At 52.6% G+C, this 20,418-nt stretch overlaps 2 protein-coding genes and 1 long non-coding RNA gene across 12 annotated transcripts in view; 1 reads left to right on the plus strand and 2 right to left on the minus strand.

Annotated features, from left to right (window-relative positions):
- LOC309638762 overlaps window positions 1-8,544 on the minus strand; it is a 29,704-nt gene extending 21,160 nt beyond the window's left edge. The window contains exon 1 of the long non-coding RNA XR_014251263.1: window positions 7,773-8,544. This is a non-coding gene — a long non-coding RNA (uncharacterized lncRNA). The remainder of the gene's footprint in view (window positions 1-7,772) is intronic.
- On the plus strand, window positions 7,375-9,988 carry SMIM29 (small integral membrane protein 29). Of its 4 annotated transcripts, none has more exons than XM_082415093.1 (5): window positions 7,375-7,485; window positions 8,554-8,740; window positions 8,936-8,961; window positions 9,269-9,335; window positions 9,512-9,988. In XM_082415093.1, the coding sequence occupies exons 2-5, from the start codon at window positions 8,630-8,632 to the stop codon at window positions 9,575-9,577; spliced, it is 270 nt and encodes an 89-aa protein (XP_082271219.1). In that variant the 5' UTR covers window positions 7,375-7,485; window positions 8,554-8,629; the 3' UTR covers window positions 9,578-9,988. The 4 variants fall into 4 exon arrangements, with proteins under 4 accessions (XP_082271219.1, XP_082271217.1, XP_082271220.1 ...); XM_082415091.1 differs by having other exon boundaries at window positions 7,376-7,485; window positions 9,230-9,335; XM_082415094.1 differs by having other exon boundaries at window positions 7,376-7,485; window positions 8,554-8,680; window positions 9,230-9,335.
- A 139-nt stretch (window positions 9,989-10,127) lies between these two features.
- HMGA1 (high mobility group AT-hook 1) lies at window positions 10,128-19,301 on the minus strand. Of its 7 annotated transcripts, none has more exons than XM_082415081.1 (6): window positions 19,176-19,301; window positions 18,818-18,931; window positions 15,437-15,615; window positions 13,523-13,606; window positions 12,801-12,855; window positions 10,128-11,476 (listed from the first exon to the last, which is right to left on the minus strand). In XM_082415081.1, the coding sequence occupies exons 3-6, from the start codon at window positions 15,569-15,571 to the stop codon at window positions 11,244-11,246; spliced, it is 507 nt and encodes a 168-aa protein (XP_082271207.1). In that variant the 5' UTR covers window positions 15,572-15,615; window positions 18,818-18,931; window positions 19,176-19,301; the 3' UTR covers window positions 10,128-11,243. The 7 variants fall into 7 exon arrangements, with proteins under 7 accessions (XP_082271207.1, XP_082271206.1, XP_082271205.1 ...); XM_082415080.1 differs by having other exon boundaries at window positions 15,470-15,615; window positions 19,174-19,299; XM_082415083.1 differs by having other exon boundaries at window positions 11,288-11,479; window positions 12,805-12,855; window positions 15,470-15,615; window positions 19,174-19,299.
- Window positions 19,302-20,418: the final 1,117 nt, after the last annotated feature.

Below are 20,418 nucleotides of genomic sequence, written 5' to 3' on the forward strand. Positions count from 1 at the left end.
TAGAAAGTGTTCCCCTCCTCCAATTTTCGGTAGAGTTGATGTTAGGATTGATGAATTGGATTGATGTTAATTCTTCTTTAAATGTTTGGTAGAATTGGCCAGTGAAGACATCTGGTCCTGACTTTTCTTTGTTGGGAGGTTATTGATTCCTGATGCAATCTTTTTGCTTATTACAGGTCTGTTGAGAATTTCTATTTCCTCTTGAAAAAGTTTTAATAATTTGTATGTCTTTAGGAATTTGTTGATTCATCCAGATTATCTTGTTTGCATATAATAGTTCATAGTGTTCTCTTATAATCCTTTTAATTTCTGTTTTCATTTCTGGTTTTAGTTATTTTCATCTTCCATTTTTTTAGTCAGTCTAACTAAAGTTTTGCTATCTTTTCAAAGAACTAACTTTTGATTTTATTGATTCTCTCTATTGTTCCCCCCATTTAATTTATTTGTGCTCTATATTATTTCCTTCCTTCCTTTAGTTTGCTCTTCTTTTTCTAGTTCCTTAGGGTTGTTTTTTTTTTTAAAGCTACTGAACTATTTTTTTTTTCTTTATTTTTTTGGCTGCATTGGGTCTTAGTTGCAGCACGTGGGATCTTTGTTGAGGCATGTGGGATCTTTTTGTTGTGGTGCGTGGGCTTCTTTCTAATTGTGGCATGTGGGATCTCTCTCTCTAGTTGCAGCGTGCAGGCTCCAGGGTGCATGGACCCTGTAGTTTGCCACACGTGGGCTCTCTCATTGAGGCACGTGAGGTCAGTAGTTGTGGCACACAGGCTTAGTTGCCCAGTGGCATGTGGGATCTTAGTTCCCTGACCAGGGATCGAACCCTTGTCCCCTGCACTGGAAGGTGGATTATTTGCCACTGGACCACCAGGGAAGTCCCTCCAGTTCCTTAAGGTTTAAAGTTAGGTTGTTTATCTGAGATCTTCTATTAATGTAGGCATTTACAACTATAAATTTCCCAGTGAGTACTGCTTTTACTATATCCCATAAGTTTTTGGTATGTCTCAAAGTATTTTCTAATTTCCCTAGTGGTCTTCTTTAACCCACTGTTTTTTTAAGAGTGTGTTGTTTACTTTCTGCATATTTGCTAATTTTCCAGTTTTCCTTCTGTTACTGATTTCTAGATTCATTCCATTGTGGTCAGGGAAGATGCTTTGTATGATTTTAATCCTTTTTAATTTATTGAGAGTTCTTTTATTACCTTACATTTATATTAATAAGAGATATTGATCTGTAGTTTCCTTTTGTGTGTTTGTCTGGCTTTGGTTTGAGGGCAATGCTGAGTTCGAATGAGTTAGGAAGTGTTCCTTTTCTTTCAATTTTTTGGAAGAATTTGAGAAGGATTGGTATTAATTCTCCTTTAGATTTTTGGTAGAATTCATCAGTGAAGCCATCTGGTCCTGGTCTTTTCTTTGTTAGGAGGTTTTAAAATGTATTAACATTTGTTTTGTGGCCTAACATATGATCTGTCCTGGAGAATGCTCCACGTGTACTTGAGAACAATGTATATTCTTTGGGATGAGTGTTCTTTATGTCTTTTAGGTCTAGTTGGTTTATAGTGTTTTTCAAGTACTCTATTTCCTTATTGATCTTCTGTATAGGGTATTCTTTCCATTATTGAAAGTAAGGTATTGAAGTCTACAACTATTAGTGTAGAACTGTCAATTTCTCCCTTCAGTTTTGTCAATATTTGCTTCGTATATCTTGGGACTGTGTTGTTTGGTGCATATATAATTGTTATAACTTCTTCATCATTTTCCCTTTTTATCAATATAAAATGTCCTCCTTTGTCTCTTGTAACAGTTTTTGACTTAAAATCTATTTTGTCCAATATTAATATAGCCACCCTAGGTCTCTTTTGGTTATTCTTTACATAGAATATCTTTTCCATCCTTTCACTTTCAACTTATTTGTGTCTTTGGGTCTAAAGTGAGTCTCTTGCCAGAAGCATATACTTGGATTGGATCTCTCTCTCTCTCTCTCTTTTTTTTTTTTTAACATTTTAAACTGTTTCTAAGTGTACAGTTCAGTGGCATTAAATACACTGTTATGCAAGCATTACAACCATCCATCTCCAAAAATTTTTTCATCTTCTCAAACTGAAACCCCATATCCATTAAACAATAGCTCTTTATTCCCTCCCACGCAGCCCCTCCACCCCAGCCCCTGGCAACTACCGTTCTACTTTTTAGCTATATGAATTTGACTACTCTAGGTACCTCATATAAGTGAAATCATACCTTATTTGTTCTTTCGTGACTGGTTTATTTCACTTAGCATAATGTCTTCAAGGTTCATCCATGTTGTACGTGTGTCAATATCCCCTTGTACATATGTACCATATTTTGTTTATCCATTTACCTGTCGATGGGAACTTGGGTTGCTTCCACATTTCGACTATTGTGGAGAATGATGCTATGTACTTGAGTATACAGATATCTGTCTGAATCCCTGCTTTCCATTCTCTGTGGTATATGCCCAAAAGTGTAATTGCTGGATCATGTGGTAATTCTATTTTCAATTTTTTGAGGAACCACCATACTGTTTTCTGTAGTGGCTGCACCATTTTATTCCCACCAGCAGTACACAAGAGTTCCTTTTTCTGTACATCCTCACCAACATTTGTTATTTTCTGTTTTGTTTTGTTTTAAATAATAGCCATCCTAATGGATATGAAGTGGTATCTCATTGTAGTTTGATTTGCATTTCCCTAATGATTAGTGATGTTGAGCATCTTTTCATGTACTTATTTGGCCATTTGCATGTCTTCTCTGGAGAAATTTTTATCCAAATCCTGTTAGATCATTTTAAAATCCATTCTCCCTTTTTTTGTGAGTGATAGAATATACATAAAATTTACCATTTTAATCATTTTGAAATATACAAATCAGTGGCATTAAATACATTCATATATTGTGCACCTATCACCAATCTCTGTCTTTTAATTGGTGAGTTTAATCCATTTACATTTAAAGTGATTACTGATATTGAAGGACTTACTTCTGCCATAGTACTGTTTTCTGTGTGTGATATCTTTTTCGTTCCTTAATCCTTCCAGTACTGACTTCTTTTGTGTTTGATTTTTCTCCTAGTATGTACCATTTTGATTTCCTCTTCATTTCCTTTTCTATATATTTCCTACTTGTTTTTGTAGTGGTTACCATGGAGATTACAATTAACATCCTAAGATTAACAGTTGATTTATCATCAGAAACCATGAAGGCTAGAAACCTAGAATGATATATTTAAAGAACTGACAGGAAAACACAAACAAAAACCTGTCAACCAGTAATTCTATATCCAGAAAAATTGTCCTTCACAATTAAGGAGAAGTTCAGACATTCCCAGATTAACAAAAACTAACAGCATTTGTTGCTAGTAGACCTGCCCTACAAGAAATGCTACAGGGAGTCATTCAGACTGAAACAAAAAGGCACTAGATAAAAGTTCACTGATAAAGGTAAGTACAAGGTAAATATAAAAGCCAGCATTATTGTATTCTGGGTATGTAACTCTTTTCTGATTCTTACATGGTTTAAAAGACAGATGCATAAAACAATAATTATAAATCTATGTTAATACACATGCAATATATAAAGTTGTATTTGTGACAATACCAACTTCAAGGGGGACATAGAATTGAATAGGAGGAATTAATGTATGCTACTGAAGCTAAGATGGTATAAATGTAACCTAGATTCCTATAAATTTGTCTATTTCTTAGGTGAGCTTTGGTAATTTGTGTCTTTCCATCTATTCTCCATTTCAACTAAGTTATTGAATTTACTGGCAAAAAGTTGTTCTTAATATTCCCTTATTATTCTTTTATTATCTGTAGAAACTGTTGTGATCTTACCTCTTTCATTCCTAATATTGGTGATTTGTATTTTCTCTCTTTTTTCCTGATCAATCTGGCTAGAGGTTTATCAATTTTGTTGATCTTCTCAAGAAGAAGCTTATGGTTTCACTGATTTTCTGTTTTCTATTACATGGATTTCTGCATTGATCTTTGTTATTTTCTTCTGTATACTTTGGTTTCAGGTGGAAGCTGAGGTCGTTGACATATCTTTCTTTTTTTAAATAGATATTTAGTGCTATAAATTTCTCTAACAGAGATGTCCCACAAATTCTGATACATTGCATTTGCATTTTCATTCAGTTCAAAATAATTCCTAATTGATCCAGAGGTGTGTTATTCATTTTCCAAATATCTGGGAATTTTCCAGGGATCTTTTTGTTATTGATTTCTAATATAATTCCACTGTGATCAGAACACATACTTCGTTATGACTTGAATCCTTTTTAATTTATTGAGACTTGTTTTATGGCCCATAATATGATCTGTCTTGATAAATATTCTGTGTACACTTAAGTATATGTATTCTGCTAGTGTTAGGTGGAGGATTCTATAAAGGTCAAGTTGGTTGATAGTGTTGTTCTGGTTTACTATATCCTGGCTGATTATTTGCTTGTTTTATCTATTATTCAGAGGGTAGTATTGAAATCTCTGACTAAAACTGTGATTGTTTTTTCTTGGAGTTCTATCCATTTTTGTGTCATATATTTTGAAGCTGTCTTATTGGGCACATGAACATTTAGAATTGTTATGTCCTCAACTCATCAACCCCTTTGTCATTATGAACTGAACTTTTTTTCATCTCTGGTAATATTCTCTGCTCTGAAATCAACTTTGTCTGATTTTATTATAGCCTTCCCAGCTTTCTTTTGACAAGCATAAACATGGTGTATCTTTTCCCATCTTTTTGCTTTTACCCTATTGGAGTCTTTATATTCAGAGTACATTTCTTGTGGGCAGCATGTAATTGTGTCTTACTTTTTTATCCATTCTGATAATCTCTGCCTTTTAAATTGGGTTGATTATTTTATTATTATTATTATTTTTTTGGCCATGCTGTGCAGCATACGGGATCTTAGTTCCCCGACCAGGGATCAAACCCATGGCCCCTGCAGTGAAAGGATGGAGTCTTAATCACCAGACCACCAGGGAAGTCCCTTAATTGGGTTGTTTAGACCATTTACCTTTAATGTGATTATTGATATATTTAGGTTTCAGTTTATCATCTTATTTGTTTTCTGGTTGTCTCATCTGTTCTTTGTTACCCTTTTCCTCTTTTTCTCCCTTCTTTTGGATTACTTGAGAATTTTTATTTCTATTTTATCTCTTTTGTTGACTTATATAAAATAACTCTGTTATTTTAGGGTTTACATTATATGGATTTAACTTATAACAGTTCATCTCATCACAGGAACAAACCAGGCCTCAAATGCAGTCCCAGAGTAGCTGCCAGAACAGAGCTGTCCAAGGAAGAGGGGCCCGCCCATCATCCCATTCTGCCTTACCCTTGGTGATCACACCAAGGGCCTTGGGAAGTCATTACACCACTCAGGGACTCAGCTTACTCATTGTAAACTGAGGTCGTCCCAGCTGCCCTGCCTACCTTGGAATGGTGTTCTGTCCTAGGAGTAAAGACCCTGTGCCTTTCCACACCAAGGGCCTTGGGAAGTCATTACACCACTCAGGGCCTCAGCTTACTCATTGTAAACTGAGGTCGTCCCAGCTGCCCTGCCTACCTTGGAATGGTGTTCTGTCCTAGGAGTAAAGACCCTGTGCCTTTCCACACACTGGCCTAGCTAATGCAATCACTAGGCCTGCTCCGAGGACCATTAGACCCTCTAGATATGTGGTTGGAAGTCCTGAGGATGGGAACAACGGTTGGGTGTGTGGTCAACCAAGGGGGCCTGGGTCTAAAACCTACTACTTGATCCCTACTTCCTTGTAAGGTGAGGGAGGCCCTGCCTGAGGAGGTGCCTCCTTCCTCTGCCCTCAGGTCTAATAGAAGACTCTTATGGGTGGTCTCCCTACTCTCCAGACTCAAAGGCAGAGAATACCAGGAAATCTACCTGGAGCCTTCAGACCCAAGCTTTTCTCTCATTCCTTTCCCTTTATCTGATTCCCCAGTCAGATGGTGGTGTCTGGAGGCAAGAGGCAAGTTCCCACCTGCCCTCTGGTTCCTAATTGGGTCATCTCTGCACCAGACCTGCTCTCATCTAACCACCTCTGGAAGGACTTGAGGAAACTGAGGCCTGACCAGACAAAGTAGCTCAACCACATCCATGCCATTGGCTGTCTCTGGCAAGAATAGGGTGAGCCAGGAAATTCCCTGGCGGTCCAGTGGTTAGGACTCCAGGTCCAGTGGCAGGGGGCACGGGTTCGATCCTCGTGGGGGAACTAAGATTCTGCATGCCGGGCGGCACAGCCAAAAAAAAAAAAAAAAAAAAAAAAGAATAGGGTGACTCACAGCACCCCTGTATCTCCAGTAGCACTTGAGGAGCCAGGAGGGCCTCAACCTGGTTCGGCTGCCACAACCTTTATGTTCTTGGGTGTTTTCCATCGCCTGCCCATCTGGAGTTTTCCCAATTGTGTGTGATTCTGGTGATGGAAAGGTAGGTGTGGTACAAAACTATACACACACAATTCGAGGTAACTAGATTCACATGCAGTTGTAAGAAATAACAGAGATCCCTTGTACACCTTGCTTAGCTTCCCCCAATGCTAACTTTCGCAAAACTATAGTATAACATCACAACCAGGATACTGACTTTGGTAAAACCCACCAATCTTATTCAAATTTCCCCAGTAAGTGTGTGACATTTTAATTATCAGACGACCGAAGCTTCAACCCAAGCTTACCTACTTGGCAAGTTACCTATGACCCAGAGGAACTTCACCTCGCTGCTCCGTCCGTGCCCTGGAAAACCGGAAAGAGGCTAACAGGGAATTTAAAATTCTGGGCATGCTATGTGCTAGGCTCTACCCATGTCATGGTTTAATCCTTACAGCAGCCTGTTTTACCAACATTAAGAGTGAGGCGCAGAGAGAGTGGCTAGGTGGGTGGACCTGAGGTCCAAGGCTGGGCAGGGGCTACCCCAGGCCTGCCTACACACTCTGAGCACAGCACAGAGGGCCAGTCTGCGCTGCTAGGAGGTCTAGAGGGCTCAACAAAGCCCTTGTGGGGCTTTGGAGGCCTTGTGGGGCCTGGGCTAAACGTTAGAGCGTGACTGGGCTCCAACCTTAAGTGCGAGTAAAGCGGAGGCCAGGCCTCTCCCTGTAATGTGAGCTCCCAAGCGCGGCCGCATAGCAGGGGTCCGCCCCGGGGTACGCTGGGAAGCCGCGCGCGCCCCGCCCCTCTCCGCCCCTCCCCGCTGCGCAGCCCTCGGCTGCCCCCTGCCGTCACAGGGTGGACCCTGCAGCCCAGGCCGTCTCGGCACGGCGCCGCCAGCATCCCCGGCCTCCGGATTGGCCCCTCCCGAAGCCTCCGGGCCGTCTGCCTGCCGCCATCGGATTGGCTGCACCCTGATACTGTGGCCCCGCCCATTTCCCCGGGTCCTTTGATCACGCGCCTGCCGCCTCTTCCGGGGCCCCGGAGCCAACCGAGGGCGTTCCTTTCCGGGCTGCATCGGCGGGAGGTAAGGCTTGGCCGGGTTGGATGGGCTGCAAAGCGCCGGTACAGGTCCACGCCTCGGGGTGTCAGTATGCCAGGATGCCCGGGGCCCTCTGTGCTCCCCCTAAGTTCCCTTCCCCTGGCCTGAGCCTCCCAGCGCCGTGGGAACTACCTCCCGCTCTCCGTTGCTGGTCCGCATCCTAGGAACGGCCTGTCACCCTCCCTACCTCGGCATGTCCCCTCGACCATGGGACGGGCATGCGACTCGGTGAGCCCGGAGTCCCCACGGGTAGCGGAACGGGTAGCTCATACCTTGCCCTCCGATAGAAGCCCAGGAGAACCGGGGTCAAGGACCAGGGTATATCTGAGTGTAGCCACCCGTGGACAGTCTCCTTGCGTCTGTCATGGGCGCTGACCCTCTCCACTTCCTCCTGTCATCCCAGGCCAGGAGGGGAGGGACCCGGGCGGAGCCCCGAGTGGGGACCAGGGGGCGGTGACATCACCTCGCAGATGCAGTCCAGCCCTGCCCACTTGTGTCCACCCTGGCATATGAGACCGATGGGGGAGACGATGACCAGGCTATGCCTGGAGTGACTCCAGGGACAAAGAGGGCATAGGACCTATATAGACCGAAGTGTGGGCACTGGACCCGGGCCGAGATGGTCTCATTCAGATGCTCCCACCTCACCCCTAGGCTGCAATGCAGGACCCTCATGTTTTAACCTAATATCCCCATTTTGCTCCACTGGATAGCTGCTGGCAGTCCAGTACCCCAGGAGGTTGGGGCAGGAGCTGGGAACCTACATCTAACCTCTCCTCAGAAACTGATATCTGCAAATGTTCAGCCAGCACCTGAGCTGAGCCCCACCCTGATTTGGGGATAGGAGCTGGGCAGGACTCAGGCCCTGGGTCTGGGCCTCCCTTTGGTGCTGTTTACACCCAGGACTTGCTGAGTCCCTGCAGGGTTAAACCCAGCACATTGACCTGGAAGAGCCCTCTTCCCAGTGCCTGACCTAAGTTTTCATATATTACTAGCTCTTGGGGAGGAATCCGGAGCCTGGGTGGAACTGACAACCTCCTTCCTCCTCCCCAGGGAGCCCAGTGGAGGCGCCCTCCCGAGGCAGTACTACTGCCCATGCTGACTACCCAGCCCTCTGGCTGCCGATGTCATGAGTAACACCACAGTGCCCAATGCCCCGCAGGCCAGCAGCGACTCCATGGTGGGCTATGTGTTGGGGCCCTTCTTCCTCATCACCCTGGTCGGGGTGGTGGTGGCCGTGGTAAGGAGCCCCCACATACATACATACATACACACCCACACCTTTGCGAAGGCAGGGCTGGGTGGGCCTGGTCCAGCCTGCACACAGCATCTCAGCTGTCCTGCTGTTACGGGAGGAGGGTGTGGAGGTGGACCCCTGTCACTTGTGGGCCATCCTGGGCTCAGCGGCCTCCACAGTGCTGTGTCTCTGTTACAGGTAATGTATGTCCAGAAGAAAAAGCGGTGAGTGTCCCTGCCCCCAGCGCCACTTCCCCGAATTGTGCTTAAAGTTCTTCCCATAGGATCTGAGATCCCTGCATACATGTAAGATGCTCCTCAGCCATTCAGACACAAACCTGAAATTCCCTACACTCCTGTTAGGTTTTCCTGTCCAGACATGTCTTGTTAGAGCTCTAGTGTGCCCCTGCCAGGGGGAGTAGAGACAGGGCAGTCAGGTGTCTGAAGAAGGGGACTGGGTCCCCTGGGCTGAGCCCCCTCCCATGCTCCCCAGGGTGGACCGGCTTCGCCATCACCTGCTCCCTGTGTACAGCTACGACCCTGCTGAGGAGCTGCACGAGGCTGAGCAGGAGCTGCTCTCTGACGTGGGAGACCCCAAGGTGAGCACTCTGGGGACAGGGAGAATCAGCAGAGGTGGGTCTGCTCTATTCATACCCCTGAAGACAGAGCCTGGTTCTGCTCTCAGCCTTCCCCATGTGGGCCGTGGCTAGTGGGGTGCCTCCTCCCAAGTTGTGCTGTGGACTGTGCCCTGTGGTGCGGGTCTCCTCCCCTACAGGTGGTCCATGGCTGGCAGAGTGGCTACCAGCACAAGCGGATGCCCTTGCTGGACGTCAAGACATGACTTGAGCCCCCTGTCCTGGTCTTCAGAACCATGGGGTCCTGGAACGTCCAGAGCCCTGCAGCCTGCTGCTTCCCCCAGCTCCCCCTCCTGGGTACTGGGTCTCCATTCCTCCTCCCGTCTGTCCCCAGTCCTAAGCCCTGCATAGCAGTCAGCCCCCACTGTCACCTCACTCCCTGCTCGGCCTTCAGTCCTTTGTGGGCTGAGCCTACCAGCCACTCCCAGGAGCTAATGGGAATTTTTCCTTCTGGGGTGGAAGGGTGGCTGGGAGACAGGGTGGAGCTTTGCCCTTCCACAGGCACCACCTTTCTCTAGCCCTCCCTGACTTGGCTTTGGAGCTGTTCCCATGGTGACAGGGCCTAATGTATAATATTCAGTATATATATATTTTGTAAATAAAATGTTTTGTGGCTAGGGGTGTAGTTGACTTCTTCAAGAGGGGCTTAAGTTACCTTCCCTGGAGCTGACACCAATGCTTTTTCTTCTCCCCCACCCACTAGACCCTTGGTTTCCACCCTTCCCTATTCCAGGCACCCATCACAGAAAGACTCAGTCCAGAAAAGGATATTTTTTTATTCAAGTAACTGCAAATAGGAAACCAGAGGGGGGGCCCCAGGCTGGGACAAATAATGGCTACCTCCTCCCTGACAGAACAGGGGGAGAAGGTGGCCCCTACACCCGACGGTCAACACAGGCCCCCCTCCTTACTCTGCTGCAGCATCCTAGGGGCAGGGCCCCACCTTCCCTGGGACTGGGGTAGTCGGTAACCCAGCCTGCTTTGCCCCAGGCCCCTTCCCCTAAGAGCATCTTGGAGGAGGGGAATGTGGGCAGAACAGGAGGCAATGAGGATGAACATTTGGCGCTGGTAGCAGCAGCAATGACGGATGTCTAAGAATGAAACATTGAACAAAAAACAACACAACTGTCCAGAGGTAGTTTGTGAACAGAGGAAAGATGGAACCAGAACCTTGGGGGGTGGGGAGGAGCAGAAGGATGGGAGTGGGCAAGGCTAGCTCCTTGTTATTAGTGCCCCGAGTGAGGGAAGGAAGGGGAAACCGAGGTCTAGAGTGGAAGCAGACGGGGACAGGGAGTGGCTCTAGCCCGCCTTAAGTGGCTGCCACCGGGAGCCCAGGCCTCACCTGGATAAAGGTGACTCTGCATTTTCATCACTTCACTGGATTCCAGGGTGAGGGCAAGGTAGGTTGGAGCCTGCTTAGAGGGGGGAGGGGGCTTAAACCCCTCCTGCCTGCCTTCCTGTGCCCCCAAGGGGGCGGCCCAACCTACTGCAGGGACTAGGCAAGGTGGGAAGGAAGCAAAGGGGGTGTGAGCCACCCCTGGTGAGACACAGCTTGGTCGGGGGCATCTGGGGCCAATCATCCCTCTCCAGTGGCCACACCTGCTGCCGCTAGTACAGTGGGAGTGGGGCATGTCAGAATGAGATGGGGCTTGGGCCCCTTTTTAAGGCCAGGGGAGCCCTCCCAGGCCCCTTAATGGGAAGCCAGAGGGAAGAGTCGGGGATTAGAAGGGACCCCGAAACCAAGAGCCCAGCCAGCAAGGTCCCCACACTGAGGGAGTGGGGATGCAGCAGCGCGGGAGCAGCTAAGTGGGAAGTCAGGCGCCGTGGGTCAGGGGTCGCTGGGACCTGAAATCAAAGGAAACTGCTCCCGACTCAGGGCCCTGGGGGCCCTGCGGCGACGGCTGGTGTGCTGTGTAGTGTGGTGGTGAGGGCGCAGGTGGGTGGCGGTGACACGAGAGCCTGGGGGAAGGGGTGGGGGCAGTGGGAGCGGAGCGGAGCTGTCCAGTCCCAGAAGGAAACTGCTCCTCGGTGAGGGAGCGGGCGGCACGGCACGGTCACTGCTCCTCCTCTGAGGACTCCTGCGAGATGCCCTCCTCTTCCTCCTTCTCCTGCAGGGTGGGCAGGGCCATCAGCAGGAATGCCAGGCCTGCCCCCCTCCTCCTCCACCCACCAGGGGCCAAGCTCGCCCCCAACCCCTCCCCACACTCCCTGGCTCTCCAGAAGGGGGATGAGTCAGGGCTGAGTGTGTGGGTGACTCAGCAACCTCCACAGCCCAGTTTCATTCATAAAAAAGGAAGAATTTAAAGGGAGGGAAAAAAAACCACACACATGCTGCTCTCACACAGAGCCAGGCCCCTTGGCCCCCAGGCCCACGGCGGGGGTACCTGGCAGAGCTCGGGGCACCACTGAGCTCGAGGAAGCGAGGAAGTGACTGGTTCTCGGGCAGGGGAGGAGAGGAGGCAGCCAGGGAGAGGAAATGAGGAGGGAAGGGGTGGCTGGAGGCTGCATGAGCCCCCCTGGTGGGTGCAGGGGAACCGAGTGGCCTTGGCCTGCAGGGGCAGCTGCTGGGCTGCGGAGCGGTGGCCACGGGCTGACCCCAGGCCAGGGCGGGGAGGAAGGGGAAGTGTGTGCTGCCGGGGCTCACTCACTGGGCGGGAATGTCGGGACACCACACGGGGCCCCCGTGCCAGGCACAAACTCCAAAACAACTTGTTTCCTGTTACTCACTCCTGGGGCCCAGCCAGCACCCCGAGCCCCCCTCACCCCATGGTGGCTCGGCTCACGCTCGAGGAATGACCGCCTCAGGGAAGACAGGTTGGGGACAGTAAAGGGCCGGGAGGGCCCTCACTGCGGTGGACCCCCTGGAGGCATCTCCCGGCTCAACCCGCCTACTTCCATTACCAGCTACTGGGGCCTAGAGATGGACGGCGCCTCCCTGAGGAGGTAGCTCCCTGCGGCATCGCACCTCAGCCCCCACCCAACGTGACCCCCTCGCCCGCCCGCCCAGGCCTGAGCTCCTTTGCTGCTCCTTAAACCTCCCTTTGTCCTCATTTCTATAATGGCGGCGGGGGAGAAACACTAATAGTTGACCTCCAAGTTCACCCTAGAAGTTCTGAGTCTGTTCTAGAAGCAGAGGAAGGAGAGATAGGGACCACCCCCAGTAGGGCAGCGCAGGGAGTCTGGTCTGGTTGGTACCTGGGACCCCTCACTTCTCATGGACACAGCCCTTTAAAAGCCCTGGGCTGGGTGCCAGGAACCCTGAGCCCTGGACAAATCCCTTCCCCTCTCCGGGCCTGGGTAAAACATGAAGTCTCACCATTCCTGGCCCTGCAGGTCAGGGAGAGCCATGTTCCTATGCGGGCACAGGATGGGGCATCTCCCACTCTTAACAGCCTCCCCAGAAGAGCCAAGCTGCCGCCACCTGTTCACCTACCAGTTTTTTGGGTCTGCCCCTTGGTTTCCTCCCTGGAGTTGTGGTGGTTTTCTAGATGGTCAGAGAAAAGATCCACTAAGTCAAAGATGTTCCTGATGGTGCTCACCCAATGACCAGTGCCCTGGATGGTGAGGGAGAGCAGGGAGGGGCAGAACTACCTTCCTCTGCTCGGGGCAGCCCAGGACTCTCAGCCCAGCAGGTCCACCCGAGTCCAGCTGGTGATGACTGGCCAGCCACACTGCCCCCCCCCACCCCAACATACACACACGCCCCCCACTCCCTCCTCCACCCATGACTCAGAGGATATGAGTCGTGTCTTAGAAAAAATAAAATAAAAAACAAAACAACTTCTCTGAAAGGCTGATGCCACTGTAGATCTGGCCTTCCCTGCTTCTCCCCACTCCCTCAGGAGCCAGGGGGCCTCCGGGAGAAAAGGTGACATTCTCAGCCCAGGACCTGCCCCTTCACTCCTCCCAACTCGCCTCTCTCCAGACCAGGAAAGCTGCGGGACATCTGACTCGATTTCCCCATTGTCCTGGGCAGGACCAAGGCCCCAGAAGTGGGACCTCAGTCATTGCCCCACTCTCTTCAATTAGCAAAGACACATCATCCCCCATATGCCAGAGAAAAAGAGGGTGCCAAGAATGAGGACAAGCCAGCCCTTTCCCAGACCTCCTATAGCTGCTGTCGTGGGGAGAGGGCCCTCCTCAAGCCTCACCCGGGTCTTGGCAGCGCCCTTGTTTTTGCTCCCCTTTGGTCGGCCCCGAGGTCTCTTAGGTGTTGGCACTTCGCTGGGCTCCTTCTGCAAAGACAGATGGGGCAGTCAGGGACACAGAAGCCACCTGCCCCACCCTTTTCAGGACAGAGCCCTCTGCCCCAGCCCAGGAGAATTAAGTCTGCAAGCCATCCCCCAACTCTGGAATCCACAGGAATAATGGCAGGCAGCCCTTGGGATTCAGGTTCTCCGTCTGAATAGCTTTTACAAAGTCTCTCCCCTTGCTTCCCTATGACAGCAAAATGACAAGAGACCAGAAGGCCTCTGGGAAGGGTGTCATGGGGGCAGAAAGACACTCTTAGGCAGCTCTGTCCACATGCCAGCTCGGCCACTGACTAGCTCTAAGATCTTGGGCAAGACACTTAATGCTTGAGCCTCAGTTTCCCTCATCTGTAAATGGTGACAAGACTTACCTTGCAGGGTGTCACGAAAACTAAATGAAAAATGTACAAGTGTCCAGCACTGGGCTGTGATCATTGCCCACCCCCTCAGATGATGCAGAAGAGGGGAAAGGATCCCCCTTCCCCCTAGAGGGAACCTACAGCCTCTACCTGCAAACCAGACTCCCTTCAGGCTGCCTCCTAGGGAGAAGGAGTTATGTCCAGATCTTGGAACCCCAGAGATCCCTGCCCATTGGTGTCGCTGAAATTTTAATAAGCCCGAGACAGAATAAAAAACTGCTACATAATGCATAGAAGCTGGGCAGCAAAGGCACGTCAGCTATGGTTTCCCAAGGCGGCGGCCTGGGGGCTCTCCACGGTCCAGTAACCCAACACCCCTTCTCTGACACCCCCACTGACCACAAGCTAACAGGCGGCAGGGGTGGGCCTAGGGAACGAGACTGTAAGAGGATGAGCTCCCCACACACAAACTGTGGGCTCTGAAAGAGGCAGCTGAATTCCACCACCCGTCAGACTCCTCACGGCTCCTGAGAGTCAGTACAGGCCTCTCCACCTACAGATGGGGGGCGGCGACCGGGGCCCGGTGGACACAAGCTGCCTGAAGTGTAAAGAGCAAGGATCGACCTCATCTGCTTTCCTCTCCTCTCCCCCACGAAAGGGAAGCAATGGGGCTTCACCAACAGCTGCCCCTTACGTAGGGATAGCTGCCCCTCTGTGAGAGAAACCAAGATCTCCCCCATGTAGCAGGTGGTCCCCACAGCCTGAATGGCCAAGCTCCCTGGGGTGCCCACAGTGCCAGGCTGGCCTTTTAACCCCACGGGACCTTTGTGAGGGGCAGAACCAGGGCTCTCAGTCACTCTGCCACCAACTCCCCAACATTTTAAGCTTCTTGGGCTTCCGTTTCCTTTTACAGAGCTGGGGCAAAGCCCAATCCAGGGCCACTCAAGGAGGCCCGTGAACAGGTGCTGGCCCAGAAACTGTTACTGTCCTGGGATGAGGAACTACAGAAACGTACAGTAAGTATTTAGAAACCTTCATAGTAAATTTCATAGTAAATTAACAAAGTACTATCGTGTGCAGTGAGTATAGTAACAAAAAACGCTGGGCTTACGTATGTAAATGTTCACGTTTCTATAATTCATCTTTACTGTTTCATAAATGCACTGGTCCACGATGGACTGGAAATAAAGGGTGGGTGGTTTACCACAGTGTATAAGCACTGACTGGCCTGCGTGACTACAGGGTCACTTCTGGCTTGGACTTTCGGGCTCGGGCTCAGGGCTCCCTCAGGCTGCACTTCTCTCCCAGGCTCTCAGGCACCAGGGATGCATGTGTGGGGAGAACACATGTGTACAGGAATGACACTGCGCCCTGCCAGTCCTGTTTTCACCTGCCAAGACGCCTGGCACCTCCCTAGCCCAAAGAGGTAAACCGAGGCAAAGGTTTGGACACCCACCTGACTCCCTACCAGCGCCGTCCCGGGACTCACCGGAGGCTGCTTGCGCGGCCTGCCCCGCCCTCGCTTCTCAGTGCCGTCCTTTTCTTGCTTGGAGGCCAAGGGCTGGCTGGACTTCGAGCTCGACTCGCTCATCTTCCCTTGTCGGCAGAGCAGGTGGAGGAGCGACGGCTGGGATGCTGGGAGGCGGGAAAAGTTGTTTTAAACAAAACCTCTTGCTTTAGCCGCCTCCTACCCCCTCACCACTCCCACCCTCAAAATGCCCGGCAGGAAACTGCCTGCTCCCAGGGGTCCCCGCGATTCCCACCTGGGCCGATGGGGGCATCTGCCCAGCCCAGCTTGCAGCCACAGGGCGGGGCTGGGCCGTTGGCCCTAATCAGTTCCTTATCTCCTCTTCAGAACGGCTCTTTGTCGTCCTGCCAGCCCCACAGGGCCCGGGCCCAAGAGCCCAGCCAGCCCAGTCCTGGCTGTGGGTAAGGCCGCCCTGGCAACAGTGTGGGTGAGATGGGGGTCCTCACACTGCCAGGGCCCCCTCCCTCCACCAAGCTGTCCCTTCTCTTCAAGAGAAAACCGAGCCTGGGTAGCTCGCAGGGAACAAGGGAGGAAAGGTAAGCAGAGAATGAGCCCTGGGCATCTGGCAGCCATAGACATCAATCCCCGGCCCACCTTGTCCACGGTACTGCCCATCTGCCAGAGCCCCACCAGTTCTTTCCGCTGCTCTCTCCCTGAGTAAAAGCCTTGGGGGTTCAAAGACGGGGACGATTTGGAAAGAAGGGTGAAGGGGGTTAAAACCGCAGTGGGTGAGGTGGGAGGAGGAAAAGAAACCCAAAGCTGAAAGGTGAATCTCCTCTTCCCCCTTGCCCGCCCCCACCCACCTGGAGTGAGATGAGATCTTTCTCTTTGATGCCTCCTTACACGAGGGGCAGGGACTTGTCCAACTGAGAGGGGCCCTCGTAACACATGCTAGCTGACTCCCTGAAGCCCTAGCAGGGCTGATCCTAAAAGCTCCTTGGTCCTTTTCTAGCATCTCCCCTCTCCTTAGAGGCCTGTTTGTGCTTCATCAGCCCTATTAATATGGAATTTACCTGAAACCCCCCTCTGCAAGGAGTATTTGGGAGTCTCTTCCAGAGGCTGAGAAAGGACAGCGAGGGCCCTCGCACCCCCATCCCTGTCCTCCCCGTTATTATCCCCAAGTTACAGATAGAGACGTGTCCTGGTAGGCCTATGGTTCCACACCTCCCTGATAACCAATCCCTGGCTGCCCTTGGCCAAGGGTGGGCCCAAGTGGCTCCACTTCTGAAAGCCCCTCAATCTATAAAATGTGGGTAATGATAAGGCACCTGCCTCACCTACCTCTCCAGACTGAGGCAAGGATCAAACCAGGTAAAAGTTAAAAACGCTTAAACAACAGAAAGCTTCATTCCAGATCAAAATGAGAACTAGAACGTTTGAAAATGACTTTCTTTCCCCTTTTCAGATTCAGACAATTTCCAATTTTAACCCAATGAGAGGAAAGACTGTTTTTGCAAACTTGTGATTGTTAGAGGGCCTGAGGCCCCCGATCCTCAAGTACTGAAATTCTCCAGACGGCGGGACTTTGGTAATTATTCCATTTTATAATATTTCAGACTTGAAGACCCTTTTAAACAAGGTGGTTGGTGATTTATCCTGCTCCATCATTAGTGGCTTGGCCTGCTCTGTAATTGCAGGCAGTGATTAGAATCTTATATTACACCACAGGTCCCCCTTCAAAACTAAACATCACAATTAATCAGCTAAATGAGTGCTGACCTCACATGAGGTTTGCTGGAGGCCCCCTCGGAGAGGTGGTTCCAGTTGGGCAAAGCCAGCCCCTAATCCCATAAAGCCTGGGCCAGCCTGCCTGGGGATCCTGGTGTGTGTCCCTGGTGTTTCCCCCCAACTCTTGCTGCTGGGGACCCTTTAATCCGCTCACCCCCACCCCAGATCCAGGACTCCAGAGAAGGCAAGGCCTGAGGCCCTCTCTGGTGAGACCAACAAATGCTTGTCTCTTCCACCTGTTTCTGAACATCAGAGAGACCAGGCTTGGCAAAGCCACGTTTAGGGTCCAACTTCAATCCTTCAGTTGGTAATAAGCCCTTTCAGGCCTCAAGCCTGTCTCCTCCACACACTGTGCACGCAGTGTGGGCTCCACAAATGCTGAGGCAATCTGCAGGAATGACTCTAGGAAATCATCCTGGAACCACCTTGTTTTCCCCAAAATAGTAGCCCAGAGAGGGCTGATGAGTTGCCCAAGGTCACAGAGCAAGTTGGCGAGCAGGATGGAGTGGGTTGCTGGCGACCCTTCTAGCCCGCCACTTTCCTCACCTGTCTGGGGGCTGGTAAAGTCCCTGTCATCCCTGTTGCAGACCCGGGGCCCAGGGTGACTCTGCAAGTGTCTGCGCCCGGCGGTTGCAGGTCGGCCGGCGGGACTGGGGGCTAGAGCGCGGGGGGGAGGGGCGCAGGCCGCTTTCGCAGGCGCGGGAAACCGGTGCACCCCGACCGCATGCACCGCCACGAGGGTGCACCCGGCCCCACTTCCTGCCAGAGGGGGCACCCAAGCCCGCCTTGGGGCAGGAAACCTGGCGCGCGCGGGGGAGAGGAAGAAAGCCACCTCCCTCCGCGCCCTCCCCGCAAAATAAAGCCCCAGAAAAAAAAATTGAAACGGGGAGTCAAAGGGACTAGTTCCAACAGAGCCCAGCAAAGCAGAGAAACCAGTTTGTGGGGGCGGAAGGCAGGCCGGGCCCTGGGGGCTGAAGAGGCGCAGGCCGGGCCAGAGGTGGGGTCGGGGTGAAGCCCCAAACCCAGGCCGGCGATTCGGCCTCATCTGCGGAGGGGCGCCAGGAGAAAGGCCGAGCTGGAGTAAGGCCGAATTGCGGGGTCCCTGCCCATCCCCCTCACTTCTAGAACTTCCCCAGGCTGCGGGGGCCACCCGGCCCCCCACTCTCCCCTGTCGCCGCAGCCCGTTCCTCTCCCCGCCCCCCACAACCCAGGCCCGGGCTCGGGCTCGGGCGGGAGCGGCGGCCGCGCGAGGTGCACCGGGCTCCGCCGGGTGCACAACTCGCGCTCGCCGCAGCCGCGCGCCCCCTCCCCCACCGCGCGCTTTTCCCGGGTCCCCGCCCCCCGCAGGGCGCCCGCGGCGCGGGGGAAGGGGTGCTGGTGCCCTCCCCGCGCCGCCGGGCCCCGCCGCCCGCCCCCGCGCCGCGCGGCCCTCCCCCGCCGGCGGCTCGCGCAGCCCCGGCCTGGGAATAAAGCCGGAGGCGCGCGCTGCAGCCCCGGGCGGCTTGCAGGAGGGGCGGCGTGCAGCGGGGGCGCGGGCGCCCCCCTCCGCCGCCGCCGCCGCGGGCCCCGGGGACGACTCACCGCGAGCTCGGCCGCCGGCCTGCGGTGCGCGCTCCGGGCTGCCGGGAGCGACGGTGCTGGGCGCTGAGGACCGGCCTGGCTCCGCCGCCGCCGCCGCTGGTAGCAAATGCGGATCTGAAACCGGGAGAGAGAGCAGAGGCGCTCAGAGACCGCCGCCGCCGCGTGCTCGCCGCCCAGGCCCCCGCGGGGTATTTATATGTCACATCCAGGCGGGGGGACAAAAATATTCCCCCTCCCCCGAAGGATGGCGAGGGGCAGGAAGCTAGGCACGGCCCGTGCGCGGCCTCAATAAATAAATAATTTAATTAAATGATAGATATAAAAAAAAAGAGCCACCGGAGGGGCCGCGAACTCACGCCTTCTTGGAGCCGCGCCAGGGCCAGAAATAGCCCGGGCTCGGAGTCCCAATTAGAGGAGCGCAGCCCCGGCTCAGGGGAGCTTAAAAAGAGCGACCCAGGGGCAGGGGGGACGGGCCCGCCCGCGCCAGCCGTGTCACTGAGGGGGGCGGGGCCATGCAAATGAGCCCGGGGATTTAAAAGGGCGGCCGCCCGCCAGCCGCCGCCGCCGCCGCGCGGGTGGGTGCTGAGTTCGGGGAGGGGCGAGCGGTGCCGGGCTTCTGGGGGCGGGCGCGCGCGGGAGGCCTGGGCTGGGAACCCGAGGCCACGGCCCACTTCCCACAGTCCCGGCCGGGAGACGGGGGAAGGTGTTTAGAGGGGTCACCAAGCAGTCCTTCGGGGAGGGAGAGGGCGTCCTTACTGCATGGAAAGGGGGTCCCCAGGAGAGTCACCTCTTGGGGCCTTCCGGGTGTGTGGGCCTGGCGCCCGCGGGGCGCGTGGATGTGGGCGGGTGTTTGTGCTTGCGGGGGTCCGTGCGGGCGGCAGGGGTGGAGAGAAACACGCCGGTTGGAGAATTTCGCGGCCTACCCGCCGCTCCCTTCGCCCAGGTACGCGGCTCCTAGATTTTCCCTGGGCGGACAGGTGTCAGCATGTGCATTTCGGTGCCAACCCGCGTGTGGCTGACTGGTGAAATGCAGGTCTTGTGAAATTCAAACGTGAAACTTGTGAAATCCAGGGTTTAAATTTATTAATGGGCCCGAGTGAACCATAATCAAGGTGCAGCCTTCAAATGAGGCAAACGATTAGCTCCTTTGCAGGTAAACCTGAGGAAGGGTTCATTCCTTTAGGTGACCCGGATGGTGTTTTGGAGACCAGCGTTCCCTCCTGGTACCCTGGCCCTTTCCGCTGTGGCTTTTTTAAAAAATAAGAAAGCGTTAGCCGGTGGTCGCCTGGAAGCACTTTGAGGGCAGGAACTGGGTCTACGCACGCCGTACCCGCCACGCCCGGCGCAACAAAGACTTGTACAAACGAGAAGGAAGCCAAAGTGGGAAGATGGCGGGGAGGGCGGTGGGAGAAGAAAGGGCGCTGTCAGGCGCGCCCTGCAGGCCGGGCCTGCACCTCCCCGCCCCTGGTCCCTGAGGCGGCCTTCCACACCTCCCGTGGTTCAGGGAATTGCAATGCGGTCCAGTGACACACGGCTGTGACTCATGTTTTTCCTTGCTCCCCTTCTTCCTCCCTGGCCGTTGGAGGCCCCGGCCCAGCCCC

The sequence above is a fragment of the Balaenoptera physalus genome (genome assembly GCF_965194825.1).
Source record: "Balaenoptera physalus genome assembly, chromosome: 11".
In the NCBI taxonomy this organism is placed as follows: Eukaryota; Metazoa; Chordata; class Mammalia; order Artiodactyla; family Balaenopteridae; genus Balaenoptera; species Balaenoptera physalus.